Source organism: Salmo salar, chromosome ssa19, assembly GCF_905237065.1.
Source record: "Salmo salar chromosome ssa19, Ssal_v3.1, whole genome shotgun sequence".
NCBI lineage: Eukaryota > Metazoa > Chordata > Actinopteri > Salmoniformes > Salmonidae > Salmo > Salmo salar.
The window spans coordinates 7,627,426-7,647,863 of NC_059460.1; the positions used below are offsets into that span (position 1 = coordinate 7,627,426).

Genomic DNA, 20,438 nt, shown 5'->3' on the forward strand with positions numbered 1-20,438 from the left:
CCATTCAATCGTTTCATGCTGATATTTGTAGAGGTACAGGTGACCCTGAACACATGGCAAAAGGAAATTTAAAAATTGCCTGCACAAAAGCAGAGTTAGAGCATAACCTGTAAACCCATCTTATCCTCAGGGAGAAACTCGAATGTTTCAGACTATATGTACCGGCACGCGCAGCTAGAATAACTCTGTGGCTTATCTACCCCAACCTCCTCCCGATGAGCATTTCGAAAAAGGCGTGTCTCTGTGTGACCCAGAGGCCTCATTATGTCAAAAGCAACATTAAATCCCTACTAGTAAGGCTTCATTCCGGGCCTACTATTTGCATGGTCGCTGCGGTAAGACCGAGCGAGCTATGGTCAAGTGGGGCATCTCCTTGAACTCGGCACGCCCTAGAAACTAGCATGATGCCATTTGTTTCCATTTCTGTGATGATTTACACCTGCACATGACTGGATTTCAGCCCTATTTGATGGCAAAGTTCATACTTCCCCTTTAGGATATGAATGGGAGCATTCAATCTTTTCAAGTTATTATTTTGTAGAGGTACAGGTGACCCTGAACACGTGGCAAAAGGAATTTAGAAAATTGCCTGCACAGAAGCACAGTTAGTGTCACGTCCTGACCAGTATAAGGGTTATTTGTTATTGTAGTTTGGTCAGGACGTGGCAGAGGGTATTTTGTTTATGTGGTTCGGGGTGGGGATTTATGTAGTAGGGTGTTTGATTTATTATTTCCGGGTTTTGGTCTATGTTCTATGTTTTGTATTTCTATGTTCTTTCTGGGTTGTGGTATTTCTATGTGTAGATTAATGGGGGGTTGGACTCTCAGTTGGAGGCAGGTGCTTTCTTGTTGCCTCTGATTGAGAATCATATATATGGGTAATTGTTTGGTGTAGTGTTGTGGGAGATTGTTTCTTGTTTTGCCTGTGTGAGCATGACAAGACTGTTTTGTTGTTCGTGCGGTTTTTTCGTTTTGTTATTTTTGGTGTTCTCTTTATTTTAAAATAAATAACAAGATGAGCATCCACATTCCTGCTGCGTTCTGGTCCTCCATTCCCGACAACAACTGTTACAGAATCTCCCACCAAATAAGGACCAAGCAGCAGAGGAAGGAGCAATGGAGGGACGATCGTGAGAAGTGGACATGGGAGGAGATTATGGCCGGAGAAGGTCCATGGAGGAAGTGGAGCGAAGACAGGGAACGCTACAGGGGAACACGACTGGCGTTTAAGCCCGAGAGGCAGCCCCAAAAAATTTTTTGGGGGGGTCACACGGGTAGTTTGGCTGGGCGAGGATTGAGCCCCAGGCCAAATCCCCGTACCTTTTCTGGGCAACCAGTGACTGGACAGGTCCCGTGCTTCAGGGGTAATGGGTACTGTGGCGAGGCCAAGTATTTTTAGGCCGGTATGCGCAGTACCAGCGCCCCGCATTTGCCAGGGGGAAGTGGGCATCCAGCCAGTAAGAGCGATGCCAGTTCTGCGCTCGAGACCGGCAGTACGCCTCTACGGTCCAGTGCGTCAGCCCTGTCCGACTCGGCCTGTTCCCGCTCCCCGCACTAGCCCTGAGGTGCGTGTTCCCAGGCTGATACCACCAGTACCAGCACCACGCATCAGGCTTCCAGTGTGTCAACCCAGTCGGACTCGGCCTGTTCCCGCTCCCCGCACTAGCCCTGAGGTGCGTGTCCCCAGGCTGATACCTCCAGTACCAGCACCACGCATCAGGCTTCTAGTGCGTCAACCCAGTCCGACTCGGCCTGTTCCCGCTCCCGCACTAGCCCTGAGGTGCGTGTCCCCAGACTGGCACATCCAGTACCAGTACCATGCATCAGGCTTCCAGTGCGTCAGCCCAGCCTCAAGAGTTCGGCAATAGTGTGCAGTCCAGAGTATCCGGGCAATAGTGTGCAGTCCAGAGTATCCGGGCACCAGTGTGCAGTCCAGAGTATCCGGGCACCAGTGTGCAGTCCAGAGTATCCGGGCACCAGTGTGCAGTCCAGAGTATCCGGGCACCAGTGTGCAGTCCAGAGTATCTGGGCACCAGTGTGCAGTCCAGAGTATCCGGGCACCAGTGTGCAGTCCAGAGTATCCGGGCACCAGTGTGCAGTCCAGAGTATCCGGGCACCAGTGTGCAGTCCAGAGAATCCGGGCACCAGTGTGCAGTCCAGAGTATCCGGCACCAGTGTCTAGTCCGGAACCGAGGGAGTCTGCCTGCGACCCGGAACCGAGGGAGTCTGCCTGCGACCCGGAACCGAGGGAGTCTGCCTGCGACCCGGAACCGGGTGAGTCTGCCTATGACCCGGAACCAAGGGAGTCTATCAGCAACCCGGAACTGAGTAAGTCTGTTGACGATCCGGAACTAAATATGATTAACTGTGTATCAAATGAGTCTGCCTACAGTGTGGAATGGAAGAGGTCTGCCTACGATCCGGAACGATGGGAGTCTGCCTACGGCCCAAAACTGAGCAAGTCTGTCTGCATTCTGGAGGATAGTAGGCCGGAGCCAGAACCACCTCCTGTATAGGTGGGTTGGGGAGGGGGGGGGTGTAGCACAAGTGCCGTCGGTGACGGCAGCCACCCTCCCTTCCCTCCCTTTAGTTTAGGGGGATTTTTTGTTGTTGTTGTTTTTTATTTATTTATTTATGAGGTGCATCCGGGGTCTGCACCTTTGGGGGGGGGGGTACTGTCCCATCCTTACCAGTATAAGGGTTATTTGTTATTGTAGTTTGGTCAGGACGTGGCAGAGGGTATTTTGTTTATGTGGTTCGGGGTGGTGATTTATGTAGTAGGGTGTTTGATTTATTATTTCCGGGTTTTGGTCTATGTTCTATGTTTTGTATTTCTATGTTCTTTCTGGGTTGTGGTATTTCTATGTGTAGGGGGGTTGGACTCTCAATTGGAGGCAGGTGCTTTCTCGTTGCCTCTGATTGAGAATATTTTATATGGGTAATTTGTTGGTGTAGTGTTGTGGGAGATTGTTTCTTGTTTTGCCTGTGTGAGCCTGACAAGACTGTTTTGTTGTTCGTGCGTTTTTTTCGTTTTGTTATTTTGGTGTTCTTTTTATTTAAAAATAAATAACAAGATGAGCATCCACATTCCTGCTGCGTTTTGGTCCTCCATTCCCGACGACAACCGTTACAGTTAGAGCATAACCTGTAAACCCACCCATGTTATCCTTAGAGAGAAACTCGGATGTGTCAGACTACATGAATCGGCACGCGCAGCTAGAATATCTCTGTGGCTTATCCACCCCAACCTCCCACCAATGAGCCCATCGAAAATGGCGTATCTCTATGTGACCTAGAGGCCTGAATATATCTAAAGCATCATTAAACCACTACAAGTCAGGATTCATTCTTTGCCTACAATTTGCACGATCGCTTCAGTCATACCGAGCAAGCTACAGTCAAGTGGGGCATCTCCTTGATATCGACATGGCCTAGTGTCTAGGTTGATGTCATTTGTTTCCCTTTCTGTGATGATTTAAGCCTGCACATTTTCTGGATTTCAGCCCAATTTGATGGCAAAGTCAATACATCCCTTTTAGGATATGAAGAGGACCATTCAATCTTTTCATGTTATCTGTAGAGGTACAGGTGACCCTGAACATGTGCTAAAAGGAATTTTGAAAATTGCCTGCACAGAATCAGAGTTAGAGCATAACCTGCAAACCCATGTTATGCTTCGGGAGAAACACGGATGTGTCAGACTACATGAACCGGCGCGTGCAGCTTGAATATCTTTGTGGCTTGTCCACCCCAACCTCGCCCCGATGAGCCCATCGAAAATGGCGTGTCTCTGTGTGACCCAGAGGCCGCAATATGTCCAAAGCATCATTAAATCACTTCTAGTCAGGCTTCATTCAGGGCCTACTATTTGCACGGTCGCTGCGGACAGCACGAGCGAGCTACGGTCAAGTGGGACATCTCCTTGATCACGACACTGCCTAGAGACTAGGTTGATGCCATTTGTTTCCCTTTCTGTGATGATTTAAGCCTGCACATTTCTGGAATTCAGCCCAATTTGATGGTAAAGTTCATACTTCCCCTGTAGGATATGAAGGGGACCATCAAATCTTTTCATGTTGATATCTGTAGAGGTACAGGTGACCATGAACATGTGCTAAACGGAATTTCGAAAATTGCCTGCACAGAAGCAGAGTTAGATTATAACCTGTAAACCCATGTTATCCTTAGGGAGAAACTTGAATGTGTCAGACTACATGAACCGGCAAGCGCAGCTAGAATAAAGTGGGACATCTCCTTGGTCCCGACACTACCTAGAGACTAGGCTGATGCCATTTGTTTCCCTTTCTGTGATGATTTAAGCCTGCACGTTATAATGTGGGTTCAAATGGCTTTTTTTAACATTACGTCATTATCACTGAAAATAACTGGTCAAAAACTATAAGTAGATCTAATGAGAAATAACAGTTTTGTAATTGATAAAAAACAAGTTGGATATAAGCCATTTTTTTAATGCTGGAATTAGTATATTGTTGTTTGTGGAACAACAAAAGTTAAGTGTATTATACATAAGAATACCTCATGTTGGAAATATTCAAAAAGCTGATGCAAATAGTAACCTATTTTCGTTTTTTAATAGAACTCGCAGAATATGTTTTGACAGAATAGTGATTTGTCACAAAAAGCACTTGGGGAAGCATGTGGGGAAGTCTACTGAAAAGTATCAATAATACATTAATAATAATTTATATGAAGCTGTTTCAAAATATGAGCAACTTTCGATCAGAGACATCCACAAAGCTGACGGGTGTTCACAAGTCACTTGCACCTTTCACTGATTAGACTGTGGGGTTTAAAATTTCAATGCACACATACCTAATATGTCTTAAATATTTCTTAGAACTATGATTTTTATAGTTGATTCATTCAATAATTTAAATGGACTATGTTTGATGGCAATTACTCTTTCTTTACACCAATGTGATTCTATATATTGATATTTAACCTTTATTTAACTAGGCAAGTCAGTTATGAACAAATTCATATTTACAATGATGGCCTACTGGGGAACAGTGGGTAAACTGCCTTGTTCAGGGGCAGAATGAAAGATTTTTACCTTCCAGCAATCTTTCGGTTTCTGGCCCAACGCTCTAACCACTAGGCTATAAACACCCTGATGCAAGTATTTGACTGAATTGTACGTAACAGGGAGTTTTACCTCCCCACAAAACACAAAAATACAGCTACTATAACTGTTGCTGTTTATGTTTTGGAATTCTAAGAAGTTGCAATCGTATTAGAAAACAGCATGTAACAGCACTTAAATCGTATTAAGATTACATGATTGATTTGGAAAGGTCAGTTTGTGAAGGACCAAATGACTGTGCTATTCTGATGTCACTGATAACACACGTGACATTGTATAGATGATTGTCAATCAAGGACGGGAATGGTAAGAAGGACCGTTTTCACTTTGCATTTTAGATAGTTGAACAGCTCATGTGGTTTCTATGTATAGATGCTTACACATTGCTATAATAACAAAAGGATTTTATGTTTGATTATCATCATTGTCATTGATTATCATCTGCTATGGTAACTGCCTCTCTCTCTGTCTGACCTATGGTACCCTATCAGCCTGGAGGTATGGTGCATTATAATGTAGTTATAATACATTGTAAGACTTTTCATAAACATGTATGATCCCTTATGTCTTGTTATCATCTCATAATAATCTTGACTAGATAACACCCATTTTTATTCAGTTGAAAGGTTGATATAGAGATATAACCTTTATAAGACATTAGAAAGCCTCATTCATACATGTTATAAAGCAGGCTTTAAGTAAAGTGTTACCACTGTATCAATGGGGTCACTTTATATCTTACTACCTTGTCATTGTTATTCTTTATTGTATCTATCTTATCTCCCATACTCTCCTATGAAAGTATTGTATACATTCTTTCTTTTCTGAGCATCAACCATCAGACAAGGTACGTACGAAGTATTGTGGTAATAATGTTGAAAAGGAAACAGATGTTAACCGATGCTGGTTGCTAAACTGTTCTCTCCACGTAAACTGAATCATACATAAAAATCGAAGAGTTGGATGGAATGAACGGGTCTCAAACACTACCTTGTGCTCTTAAATTAGAATCAATTATTGTCAAGGAACTTTACCTTAGTAACATCACCTTAATCAATGACGTGCAATGTCTAATGTCACATTTGGTGCATCATAATGAAGGCGATTGTTTACTTTCCAGTACTTTCCAGTTTACTGACCAGTAATAACCTGTCCGACCATGTATCACCTGTCAACAATGAAAATCAATTTTAGTAGTTTACTTTCTAACATGAATGATGTGCTAACAAAAAAGAATACTTCTATGTGAAATAGGATAACATTTTACATTACTGCCTTTGAAACTGAGCCTGGAGGAGAGAAGAGCATGCACAATACATTTCTTTCTTTCTTATAATCTCAGGGTGGCCGGAGGGATGTGTTTTCATGAAAAACACCCTTTTTGGTAGGATTGCAGAGTGTTGCTGCTCTACTAATTCTGCTTGGTAGCTCAACCAGGACCTTTGCCTGTAATAACCTACAAAGCAAGATTGGAATGCCCAATCTCTGTATGACATTATGGCTTCTACTGGTACTAGAGCTATAAAGTATTTCTATCAGGGGATTTCTACTCTTTACATTAACTTATCCAGCTTCAAAGGAATGCAAAGTAGTATCATGTTTGATGAGTGAAAATATTGGGAACACTTTGCCTAAAGCCTGCAAGTAGGATGCATTTTGATGTGGTTATAATGAATTGTTAGAGCAACAGGTGTTATCCTGTTGGGGCTAGGGGGCAGTATTTTCACGGCCGGATAAAAAAACGTACCCAATTTAAACTGGTTACTACTCTTGCCCAGAAACAAGAATATGCATATAATTAGTAGATTTGGATAGAAAATACTCTAAAGTTTCTAAAACTGTTTGAATGGTGTCTGTGAGTATAATAGAACTCATATGGCAGGCCAAAACCTAAGAAGATTCCATGCAGGAAGTGCCCTGTCTGACAATTTGTTGTCCTTCTGTTGCATCTCTATCAACATTACAGCATCCGTGCTGTTATGTGACACTTTCTAAGGCTTTCATTGGCTCTCTAAAGCGTTCAGAAAGCGAAATGACGTGTCTCCTGTCTCTGGGCAAAGTACAGCAGCAGACTTTGTAAGTGGCTTGCCTGGGGACAGTGAGACTGAGATGCGCATTCACGAGACTTCTCCATTTTTTTCTTTCAGTCTTTGAATGAATACAACGTTGTCCGGTTGGAATATTATCACTATTTTACGAGAAAAATAACATAAAAATTGATTTTAAACAGCGTTTGACATGCTTCTAAGTACGGTAATGGAATATTTGAAAAAATGTTGTCACGAAATGCGCTCGCGCGTTACCCTTTGGATAGTGACCTGAACGCACGAACAAAACGGAGGTATTTGGATATAACTATGGATTATTTGGAACCAAAACAACATTTGTTGTTGAAGTAGAAGTCCTGGTAGTGCATTCTGATGAAGAACAGCAAACGTAAACCAATTTTTCTAATAGTAATTCTGAGTTTAGGTTGCCCCAAACTTGGTGGGTGTCAAATTAGCTAGCCTGTGATGGCCGAGCTATGTACTCAGAATATTGCAAAATGTGCTTTCGCCGAAAAGCTATTTTAAAATCTGACATAGCGTTTGCATAAAGGAGTTCTGTATCTATAATTCTTAAAATAATTGTTATGTATTTTGTCAACGTTTATCATGAGTAATTTTGTAAATTCACCGGAAGTTTTCGGTGGGTATGCTAGTTCTGAACATCACATGCTAATGTAAAAAGCTGGTTTTTGATATAAATATGAACTTGATTGAACAAAACATGCATGTATTTTATGACATAATGTCCTAGGAGTGTCATCTGATGAAGATCATCAAAGGTTAGTGCTGCATTTAGCTGTGATTTTGGTTTTTGTCTCATATATGCTTGCTTTGAAAATGGCTGTGTGATTATTTTTGGCAGGGTACTCTCCTGACATAATCTAATGTTTTGCTTTCACTGTAAAGCCTTTTTGAAATCGGACAATGTGGTTGGATTAATGAGAGTCTTATCTTTCAAGTGGTGTAAAATAGTCATATGTTTGAGAAATTGAAGTTATAGCATTTTTGAGGTATTTGTATTTCGCGCCACGCGATTCCACTGGCTGTTGACTAGAGTGGGACGCTAACGTCCCACTGGCCCAGAGAGGTTATACACATGTATGACCCATTATATTAGCATCTCATAATATTAAATGCACATTGCTTTGGGAACCAAAGGACCATGAGTTATTTGGAATGTATTCAGATCCCTTGAATTTTTCCACATTTTGTTATGTTACAGCTTTATTCTGAAATGAATAAAACATGTAAAAAATCCTCATTAATCTTCACACAATACCTCATAATCACAATGCGAAAACAGGTTTTTTTAATGTTTGAACATTTATTACAAATCTAAAACAGAAATTAATACCTTATTTACATAAGTATTTAGTCCCTTTGCTATGAGACTCGAAATTGAGCTCAGGTGCATCCTGTTTCCACTGATTATCCTTCTACAACTCAATTGGAGTCTACATGTGGTAAATTCAATTGATTGGACATGATTTGGAAAGGCACACACCTGTCTAAATAAGGTCCCACAGTTGACAGTGCATGTCAGAGCAAAAAGCAAACCATGAGGTCGAAGGAATTGTCTGTAGATGATAACAAGACATCATAAAGTGATGAAGCATTATACCTGTAGACTAAAGAAGTCTTAAAAATAGATCTATATTTTAGTCCATTTAGAGAAAATCTGTTATAGGCTATTTGAGCTGGACAGGAATTCATAATTAAATGTCATAATTTATAATATCAATATCTACTAATATAGTTTTTCACCAGTCTGGCTTGGCGTGTGTCTACTGCCCATCCTAAACTAGAGTGAACATAAATATATCCCAATGCCAGAACAAACACAACACTCCATGTTAACCCCAGACTAAAATGTCTCACTCACACACACACACTGTCACGACTTCTGCCGAAGTCGATGCCTCTCCTTGTTCGGGCAGTGCTTGGCGGTCGGCGTCGCAGGTTTTCTAGCCATCGCCGATCCATTTTTAATTTGTCTTGTCTTGTTTTCCCACACACCTGGTTCTCATTTCCCTCATTCTGTGTTGTGCATTTAACCCTCTGTTTCCCTCATGCCTTTGTGTGGTATTGTTTATTCTGTTTCATGTATTGCGCATGTTAGTCTGTTGCGCTGGGTTATGTTAACCCGTATTGTTACTTCGTGTTCACTTTGCCTTGTGTTTTTGGTTCGCCAAAATAAAAGGCTCCGTTGGCTACACCATATCTGCTCTCCTGCACCCAACTCCTTTATAACCATTTACCCATACCTGACACACACACACACACACACTGAAGTCCAGGTCCAGTGACTTTAATGAATCTACAACAACATTCGTACCTTTTGTAAAACCAAGAGGACAGTTTGTGTGTGATTATCACATGCTTAGTTTATTTGAACTTGTTCTCAATTTGAGGCACTTCAGTCTTTTCCCCAGTGAGGAACTGCCAGATGCCTCCTCTGTAGTTCTCATTGCCCAGGGCGTACACGAAAACGTTGAAGGTGGGAGAGGTCTTTGCCAGAATAGGAGCCAACTGCAAACAGAAGACCAAACAGAACAATTGCAATGTCTCAGTACAAGCTCAAGAAGAAAAAAAATGTACATTTGTGTCAAAGAACTGTACAACAAGTTTGTTAAAATACAGATATACATAGAGGGTTGAATGACTCATTTGGTTGGAGAATGACATTTGGCACACCAGAGTTGTGAGTTTGATTCCTGAATGGGCAATACACTATACAAGTATGTGTTAAATGCACATTGCTTTGGGAACCAAAGGACCATGAGTTACAGTGCATTTGGAAAGTATTCAGACCCCTTGAATTTTTCCACATTTTGTTACGTTACAGCTTTATTCTAAAACGAATAAAACATTTAACAAATCCTCATTAATCTACACACAGTACCTCAATCACAATGCGAAAACAGGTTTTTTAATTGTTTGAACATTTATTACAAATCAAAAACAGAAACACCTTATTTACATAAGTATTTAGACCCTTTGCTATGAGACTCGAAATTGAGCTCAGGTGCATCCTGTTTCCACTGATTATCCTTCTATAACTCGATTGGAGTCCACCTGTGGTAAATTCAATTGATTGGACATGATTTGGAAAGGCACACACCTGTCTATATAAGGTACCACAGATGGCAGTGCATGTCAGAGCAAAAACCAAGCCATGAGGTTGAAGGAATTGTCTGGAGATCGCCGAGACAGGATTGTGTCGAAGCACAAATCTAAGGAACGGTACCAAAACATTTCTCCAGCAGTGAAGGTCCCCAAGAACACAGTGGCCTCCATCATTCTTAAATGGAAGAAGTTTGGAACCACCAAGACTCTTCCTAGAGCAATCAGGGGAAAAGGGCCTTGGTCAGGGAGGTGACCAAGAACCCAATGGTCACTGACAGAGATCCAGAGTTCTTCTTTGGAGATGGGAGAACCTTCCAGAAGGACAACCATCTCTGCATAATTTTATGGACGGAAGCCACTCCTCAGTAAAAGGCACATGATAGCCCACTTGGAGTTTGCCAAAAGGCACCTAAAAATGCTCAGACCATGAGAAACAAGATTTTCTAGTCTGATGAATCCAAGATTGAACTCTTTGGCCTGAATCCTAAGCGTCACATCTGGAGGAAACCTGGCACCATCCCTACGGTGCGGTGGGAATGTTTTTCAGCGGCATGGACTGGGAGACTAGTCAGGATTGAGGGAAAGATTAACAGAGCAATGTACAGAGAGATCCTTGATGAAAACCTACTCCAGAGCGCTCAGGACCTCAGACTGGGGCAACGTTTCACCTTCCAACAGGACAACAACCCTAAACACACAGCCAAGACAACACAGGAGTGGCTTCGGAACAAGTCTCTGAATGTCCTTGAGTGGCCCAGCCAGAGCCCTGACTTGAACCCGATCAAACATCTCTGGAGAGACTTAAATAGCTGTGCAGTGATGCTCCCCATCCAACCTGCAGAGAAGAATGGGAGAAACTCCCCAAATACAGGTGTGCCAAGCTTGTAGCTTCATACCCAAGAAGACTCGGGCTGTAATCGCTGCCAAAGGTGCTTCAACTAAGTACTGAGTAAAGGGTCTGAATACTTATGTAAATGTGATATTTCAGTTAAATTTTTAATACATTTGCAAACATTTCTAAAAACCTATTTTTGCTTTGTCATTATGGGGAATTGTGTGTAGATTGAGGGGGGAAAAATAAGTTAAATAAGACTAACGTGACAATGTGTCAAGGGGTCTGAATAATTTCTGAATGCACTGTATATAATCAAGCAGTGCGATTAATAACTACTATATTACACAAACCCTGAGTATTGCATTTGCTGTAGGGAGTTAGTATATTTGGTAAATGGAGTAAAAGACCGTCGGCATACACAAAGTCATATGACCTTGAGAAATCTATATGAAGTTTACTGTCAGATTAGATGCAGTGCGTGTGCGCACGCGTATGTGTGTGTGTTGTCCTTACCATCCTAATTTTGGGAGAGACCAAGTTGGCATTCTCAACAGCAGCGTAGAAGGCCAGGACTCCATATGGTCCCCAGCTGAACAAAAATGTCTTCAGGGGAGTGGCAGTGTTAAACTGTAGAGAGATTGACAGTATATTACTTACAGTGCCTTCAGAAAGTATTCACACCCCTTGACTTTTTCAACATTTTGTTGTGTTACAGCCTGAATTTAAAATGGATTAAATTGATTTTTTTTGTCACTGGCCTACACACAATACCCCATAATATCAAAGGGGAAATGTTTACAAATGTATTTAAAATGAAAAGTTGAAAAGTCTTTAATCAATACGTATTCAACCACTTTGTTATAGCAAGCCTAAATAAGTTCATGAGTAAAAATTTGCTTAACAAGTAACATAATAAATTGCATGGACTCTCTGTGTGCAATAGTGTTAACATAATGTTTTATGACTACTTCATCTCTGTACCACACACATAGATTTATCTGTAAGTTCCCTCAGTGGAGCAGTGAATTTCAAACACAGATTCAACTACAAAAACCAGTGAGGTTTTCCAATGCCTCACAAAGGGCACCTATTGATGGTTGGGTTAAAAAAAAGCAGACATTGAATATCCCTTTGATCATGGTGAAGTTAATTACACTTTGTATGGTGTATCAATACACCCAGTCGCTACAAAGATACAGGTTGGATCAACAACATTGTAGTTACTCCACAATACTAACCTAACAGACAGAATGAAAAGAAGACAGCCTGTACAGAATAAAAAAACATTCCAAAACATGCAAAGGGAGAAAGAGAGAGCAGAGAGATGGTGAGGGAGAGAAAGAAGGAATTGTTACTGTTCAGCCATGAAGAGAACAAAAAAAGAAAAAAAACAATCTCGGATCATGGGGCTTACATGCATGTGATGGTCTGGTCACAAGCATGGGATAACGGCTGGGATAGAAACACAATATCTAGCTTACCATAATTTCATGATGAACTACATTCCGAGTTCAGCTCGTAAACAAAGACATCATGCACCAAAACAGGTACACAGGGAAACGTTGTTCACTGACCATTGAGTAATCCCAAGTTTCATATTCATACTGCAATATACTTGGGTAACAGGTTTGTTTGTGTATGTGTTCTTTTTGAGTACACATGACACAAAGACTGGATTGCCATGTGTACAGCCTTCGTATCCATAAAGGAATGTTAATAACATAGTTTACAGTTTTGTAGACATTTCTAGTAGAAACCCAACACTGTTTGTCAGGGGCGTCTGAGCGGAGAGGGGGCTTTGTTTTTCAAAAATAATGATGAGGTGATGCGTGGATTTCAGGTATTGGATGTGTGTGTGTGTGTGTGAGAGAGAGACACAGAGAGAGCATGTCTGTGTGAGTGATGCTATTTGAAGGTTACATAACAGTAACAGTGCTGCCTTAGTGAGAAAAGCTCACGCTTTCCTGCAGCATAGTCACCTTTATGCTCCGACTAGCGCGGTCTTAGACCTAGCTACAGCACCATGAGTAAATGGCTTATGCAACATATAGAGGAAGAGGCAACCTGATTCAGTCGCTCCAGTCCCGCGGGACGTATGTATAGTAGTGTAGTCTACTGTGTTTATTTAACAGTACAGTGGCTTCCTTTACGGCACAGTGGTTGCATTTCAAACCAACTCACCTAATCCCTTCTCCCGGGGGCCTTGATGCTCTACACGTTACAGGGCAAAAAAACTAAATAGATTAACATTGGCACTATAGGGATTGGGCATGTTGACAGAGGGTGTTCTTTAATGGAAGCCTCTCCAACATAATCCAGGTGGAATTCCCCAGGGAAGCTGTCTAGGCCCCTTACTTTCTAACCTCTCTGGGCTAGGCGGGACAAATTCGTCCCACCTACGCAACAGCCAGTGTAATCCAGTGGCGCGATTTTCAAATACCTGAAAAATCCTATTACTTCAATTTCTCAAACATATGACTATTTTGCAGCTATTTAAAGACAAGACTCTCGTTAACCTGTTAGGGCTAGGGGGCAGTATTGACACGGCTGGATAAAAAACGTACCCGATTTAATCTGGTTACTACTCCTGCCCAGTAACTAGAATATGCATATAATTATTGGCTTTGGATAGAAAACACTCCAAAGTTTCTAAAACTGTTTGAATGGTGTCTGTGAGTATAACAGAACTCAAATGGCAGGTCAAAACCTGAGAGATTCCTTTACAGGAAGTGGCCTGTCTGACCATTTATTGTCTTTCTTTGACATCTCATTCCATTAAAAAGGATCTCTGCGGTAACGTGACACTTCCCACGGCTCCAATAGGCTCTCAGAGCCCGGGAAAAAGCTGAATGTCGTCATTCCAGCCCCAGGCTGAAACACATTATCGCCTTTCTCAAGTGGCCGATCAAGGGACTGTGGGCTTAGGCGCGTGCACTGGCCTCCCCCGTCTTTGTGTTTTTTCCTCTGTTTACCGAAAAGGAGATTCCCGGTCGGAATATTAGCGCTTTTTTTACGAGATAAATTGCATAAAAATTGATTTTAAACAGCGGTTGACATGCTTCGAAGTACGGTAATGGAATATTTAGAATTTTTTTGTCACGAATTGCGCCATGCTCGCGACCCTGATTTACACTTGGGATAGTGTCTTGAACGCACGAACAAAACGCCGCTATTTGGATATAACAATGGATTATTTGGGACCAAACCAACATTTTTTATTGAAGTAGAAGTCCTGGGAGTGCATTCTGACGAAGACAACAAAGGTAATAACATTTTTGTTATAGTAAATCTGATTTTGGTGAAGGCTAAACTTGCCGGGTGTCTAAATAGCTAGCCTGTGATGGCTGGGCTATGTACTTAGAATATTGCAAAATGTGCTTTCACCAAAAAGCTATTTTAAAATCGGACATATCGAGTGCATAGAGGAGTTCTGTTATTTTTCGAAATTGCTGTCCTGCGCCCGACGGAGCATTTGGATACAGCCTTCAAATCATATCAAATCAAATTTATTTATATAGCCCTTCGTACATCAGCTGATATCTCAAAGTGCTGTACAGAAACCCAGCCTAAAACCCCAAACAGCAAGCAATGCATGTGAAAGAAGCACGGTGGCTAGGAAAAACTCCCTAGGAAAAACTCCCTAGAAAGGCCAAAAACCTAGGAAGAAACCTAGAGAGGAACCAGGCTATGAGGGGTGGCCAGTCCTCTTCTGGCTGTGCAGGGTGGATATTATAACAGAACATGGTCAAGATGTTAAAATGTTCATAAATGACCAGCATGGTCAAATAATAATAATCATAGTAGTTGTCGAGGGTGCAACAAGCACATCCGGTGAACAGGTCAGGCTTCCTTAGCCGCAGGCAGAACAGTTGAAACTGGAGCAGCAGCACGGCCAGGTGGACTGGGGACAGCAAGGAGTCATCATACCAGGTAGTCCTGAGGCATGGTCCTAGGGCTCAGGTCCTCCGAGAGAAAGACAGAAAGAGAAAAAGAGAGAATTAGAGAGAGCATATTTAAATTCACACAGGACACCGGATAAGACAAGAGAAATACTCCAGATGTAACAGACTGACCCTAGCCCCCCGACACATAAACTACTGCAGCATAAATACTGGAGGCTGAGACAGGAGGGATCAGAAGACACTGTGGCCCCATCCGATGATACCCCCGGACAGGGCCAAACAGGCAGGATATAACCCCACCCACTTTGCCAAAGCACAGCCCCCACACCACTAGAGGGATGTCTCCAACCACCAATTTACCGTCCTAAGACAAGGCCGAGTATAGCCCACAACGATCTCCGCCATGGCACAACCCAAGGGGGGCGCCAACCCAGACAGGAAGACTACGTCAGTGACTCAACCCACTCAAGTGACGCACCCCTCCCATGGACGGCATGGAAGAACACCAGTAAGCCAGTGACTCAGCCCCTGTAAAAGGGTTAGAGGCAGAGAATCCCAGTGGAAAGAGGGGAACCGGCAAGGCAGAGACAGCAAGGGCGGTTCGTTGCTCCAGCCTTTCCGTTCACCTTCACACTCCTGGGCCAGACTATACTTAATCATAGGACCTACTGAAGAGATAAGTCTTCAGTAAAGACTTAAAGGTTGAGACTGAGTCTGCGTCTCTCACATTGGTAGGCAGACCATTCCATAAAAATGGAGCTCTATAGGAGAAAGCCCTACCTCCAGCCGTTTGCTTAGAAATTCTAGGGACAATTAGGAGGCCTGCGTCTTGTGACCGTAGCGTACGTGTAGGTATGTACGGCAGGACCAAATTGGAAAGATAGGTAGGAGCAAGCCCATGTAATGCTTTGTAGGTTAGCAGTAAAACCTTGAAATCAGCCCTTGCCTTAACAGGAAGGCAGTGTAGGGAGGCTAGCACTGGAGTAATATGAACACATTTTTTGGTTCTAGTCAGGATTCTAGCAGCCGTATTTAGCACTAACTGAAGTTTGTTTAGTGCTTTATCCGGGTAGCCGGAAAGTAGAGCATTGCAGTAGTCCAGCCTAGAAGTAACAAAAGCATGGATTAATTTTTCTGCGTCATTTTTGGACAGAAAGTTTCTGATTTTTGCAATGTTACGTAGATGGAAAAAAGCTGTCCTTGAAACAGTCTTGATATGTTCTTCAAAAGAGAGATCAGGGTCCAGAGTAACGCCGAGGTCCTTCACAGTTTTATTTGAGACGACTGTACGACCATCCAGATTAATTGTCAGATTCAACAGAAGATCTCTTTGTTTCTTGGGACCTAGAACAAGCATCTCTGTTTTGTCCGAGTTTAAAAGTAGAAAGTTTGCAGCCATCCACTTCTTTATGTCTGAAACACAGGCTTCTAGCGAGGGCAATTTTGGGGCTTCACCATGTTTCATTGAAATGTACAGCTGTGTGTCGTCCGCATAGCAGTGAAATTCAACATTATGTTTTCGAATGACATCCCCAAGAGGTAAAATATATAGTGAAAACAATAGTGGTCCTAAAACGGAACCTTGAGGAACACCGAAATTTACAATTGATTTGTCAGAGGACAAACCATTCACAGAGACAAACTGATATCTTTCCGACAGATAAGATCTAAACCAGGCCAGAACTTGTCCATGTAGACCAATTTGGGTTTCCAATCTCTCCAAAAGAATGTGGTGATCGATGGTATCAAAAGCGGCACTAAGATCTAGGAGCACGAGGACAGATGCAGAGCCTCGGTCTGACGTCATTAAAAGGTCATTTACCACCTTCACAAGTGCAGTCTCAGTGCTATGATGGGGTCTAAAACCAGACTGAAGCGTTTCGTATACATTGTTTGTCTTCAGGAAGGCAGTGAGTTGCTGTGCAACAGCTTTTTCTAAAAAAATTTTGGAGAGGAATGGAAGATTCGATATAGGCCGATAGTTTTTTATAATTTCTGGATCAAGATTCGGCTTTTTCAAGAGAGGCTTTATTACTGCCACTTTTAGTGAGCTTGGTACACATCCGGTGGATAGAGAGCCGTTTATTATGTTCAACATAGGAGGGCCAAGCACAGGAAGCAGCTCTTTCAGTAGTTTAGTTGGAATAGGGTCCAGTATGCCTTCCCTGTAGCTCAGTTGGTAGAGCATGGTGTTTGCAACGCCAGGGTTGTGGGTTCGATTCCCACGGGGGGCCAGCACAGAAAAAAAAAAATGAAATTGTATGAAATGTATGCATTCACTACTGTAAGTTGCTCTGGATAAGAGCGTCTGCCAAATGACTAAAAAATGTATGCAGCACCTGGAAGTGCTTTCTGATGAAGACAACTAAAGGTAAGGGATTATTGACAATAGTATACAAGATTAGATGTGATATGCGATTGTTCTAAGATGGCGCCGAGCTTGGTTTACCAGCTAATTTTCTGAGTATCGCATCCCCTTTTATCGCAAAGTGTGATTACCCAGTAAAGTTATTTTTAAATCTGGTATGACAGGTGCTTTCAAGAGATATTCATCTATAAATCTTAGAATGACAATATTACATTTTAAAAATGTTTTCGAATAGTAATTTAGTAAATTGTAGCACTGTTTCCCGGGATGCATTTGAGGGAAAATAGTTAGTCAACGTCAGGTGCCGATGTAAACTGCTGTTTTTATATATAAATATGAACTTTATTGAACAAAAGAATGCATGCATTGTGTAACATGATGTCCTAGGTGTGTCATCTGATGAAGTTTGTAAAAGGTTAGTGCTGCATTTAGCTGTTTTTTGGTTATTTGTGATGCATGTGGTTGGTCGGAAAATTGCTATGTTGCTACTTTTACCATGTACTCCTCTAACATAATCTAATGTTTTGCTTTTCCTGTAAAACCTTTTTGAAATCGGACGACGTGGGTCGATTCAGGAGAGGTGTATCTATAAAACGATATGAGACAGGCCTATATTTGAAAAAAATATATATTAAATTTCGTTATGCTAATGTCGCTAGGAGTTCTTCGCTGGATGTTGATCCCGCTTGCGGGACGAGACGCTCAAGAGGTTAATTAACTAAATAAATTCTTATTTACAATGACAGCCTACCCCGGCCAAACCCTAACGACATCGGGCCAATTGTGTGCCGCCCTATGGAACTCCTAATCATGGCCGGTTGTGATACAGCCTGGAATCAAACCAGGGTCTGTTAAAACCTCTCTGGGGTATGTGGGACGTGACCGTCCCACCTGTGGGACACACTATTCAACAGCCAGTGAAATAGCAGGGCGCCAAATTCAAAAACGACAAAAATCTCATAATTCAAATTTCTCAAACATACTGCTATTATATCCCATTTTTAAGATAAGATTCTGATTAATCGAACCACATTGTCCGATTTCAAAAAGGCTTTACGGCGAAAGCATAATATTAGATTGTGTTAGGACAGCATGTAAACAAGAAAAGTCACACATCCATTTTCCAAGCAAGGAGAGGTGTCACAAAAACCAGAAATACAGCTAAAATGAATCACTAACCTTTGATGATCTTCATCAGATGGCACTCATAGGACTTCATGTTACACAATACATGTAGGTTTTGCTCGATCAAGTTCATATTTATATCCAAAAACCCCATTTTACATTGGCGCGTGATGTTCAGAAAATGTATAGACTCCAAAATTTCCGGTGAATGAGCACATCAATTGACAAAAATACTCATCATAAACGTTGATAAACTTTACAACAGTTATTGAAAGAATTATAGATACACTTCTCCTTAATGCAACCGCTGTGTCAGATTTCAAAATAGCTTTACGGCGAAAGCACATTTTTCAATATTCTGAGTACAGAGCTCAGCCATCAAAGCAAGCTATACAGTTACCCGCCAAGTTCTGGAGTAAAAAAAAGTCAGAAACAGTATTATAAATCTTCACTTACCTTTGCTGATCTTCGTCGGAATGCACTCCCAGGACTCCCACTTCCACAAGAAATGTTTGTTTTGTTCCCTAAACTCCATATTTATGTCCAAATACCTCTGTTTTGTTCGCCCGTTCAGTCGAGTTATCCAAATGCGCCATGCTAGCGCATTTTGTTGAGACGAAAAGTCCAAAAAGTTATACTACAGTTTTTAGACACATGTCAAACATGTCAATCTTTAGGATGTTTTTATCATACATCTTCGATAATATTCCAACCGGACAAATCCTTGTCTTCAGAAAGGAAAAAGAAAGCACCTCATGCTGACGGCCACACGCATGAATGATTTAATGGCACTCAGCCAGACACCTGGTTGAAATGACTGTCATTCCCTTCCAGGTCACAGTAGAAGCCTGTAACAATGTTCTAAAGACTGTTGACATCTAGTGGAAGCCTTAGGAACTGCAGAATGACCCCTAAGTCACTGTAGTTTGAATAGGGAATCAATTAAAAAAACTTCAAGCCTCAGATTTTCAACTTCCTGGTTGGATTTTTCTCAGGGTTTTGCCTGCCATATGAGTTCTGTTATACTCACAGACATCATTCAAACAGTTTTAGAAGCTTCAGAGTGTTTCCTATCCAAATCTACTAATAATATGCATATCCTACCTTCTGAGTTTGAGTAGCAGGCAGTTTAATTTGGGCACGCCTTTCATCCGGACGTCAAAATACTGCCCCCTACCCTAGAGAAGTTAAGACACCACTAGCACTGAGATGCAGTGCCTTAGACCGCTGCGCCACTCGGGAGGTAATACAGTGATTGAAATGACTGCTACACTTAACAAAGCGATGCAGTTAGTTTCAGAATGGGTGGCAAGGAATAAGTTAGTCCTAAATTAGTGACCCGATTCAGGAAACTAGGCATATGTTGCAAGTAATGACTTCGCAGGAGAGCAGTTTGAAGGTAAAAAAATGTTTTTTTCAATGCGTTTTTTTTGGGCAGAAATGCCTTCTCGAACATGTGAACTTTCATGTGCCTTAATATCAAACTTTTATGCCAGTTATTGAGTGTAAGGGGGCAATTACTTTTTCAGTAACCTGGTTAAATTACGAGCCTAGTTGGTTTTGCCACAGAAAAAGTAAGCAACCTTCCCGCTAGTCATGATTGGCTGAGATAAGTGGGCTGGACATGCTGAGAGATGAGTTTGGATTGGTCTGCCATGTAGCACGCACCTGTCTATTGGAGCTGGTCAGTATGTCTAGGTAATCATGTCTAACAAGTTTTTTTTAAATGTATCACGTAGTAAAACTGCATAAACCTAATGTCAAGTTAATGCGTACTGTTAGCTAGCTAACGTTAGCTGGCTGGCTCACTAGCTAATGTTATGTGTAGGGAGGACCGAGCTAATGTTATGTGTCTGGAGGACCGAGTTTTGAAAATCAGTGGAATTCGAGTATGATAGCTAAGGAGATGGAGAAAGCACCAGTCTGGATT

General features: G+C 41.9%; 1 protein-coding gene across 1 annotated transcript in view; it reads right to left on the reverse strand.

Moving 5' to 3' along the window:
• Positions 1–9,439: 9,439 nt before the first annotated feature.
• Positions 9,440–20,438, reverse strand: part of LOC106578369 (RPE-retinal G protein-coupled receptor) — a 36,345-nt gene continuing 25,346 nt past the window's right edge. The window contains exons 6-7 of the mRNA XM_014157088.2: positions 11,627–11,740; positions 9,440–9,681 (exon numbers count right to left, since the gene is read on the reverse strand). Of these exons, the coding sequence (XP_014012563.1) occupies positions 9,538–9,681; positions 11,627–11,740 (258 nt within the window). The 3' untranslated portion in view covers positions 9,440–9,537. The remainder of the gene's footprint in view (positions 9,682–11,626; positions 11,741–20,438) is intronic.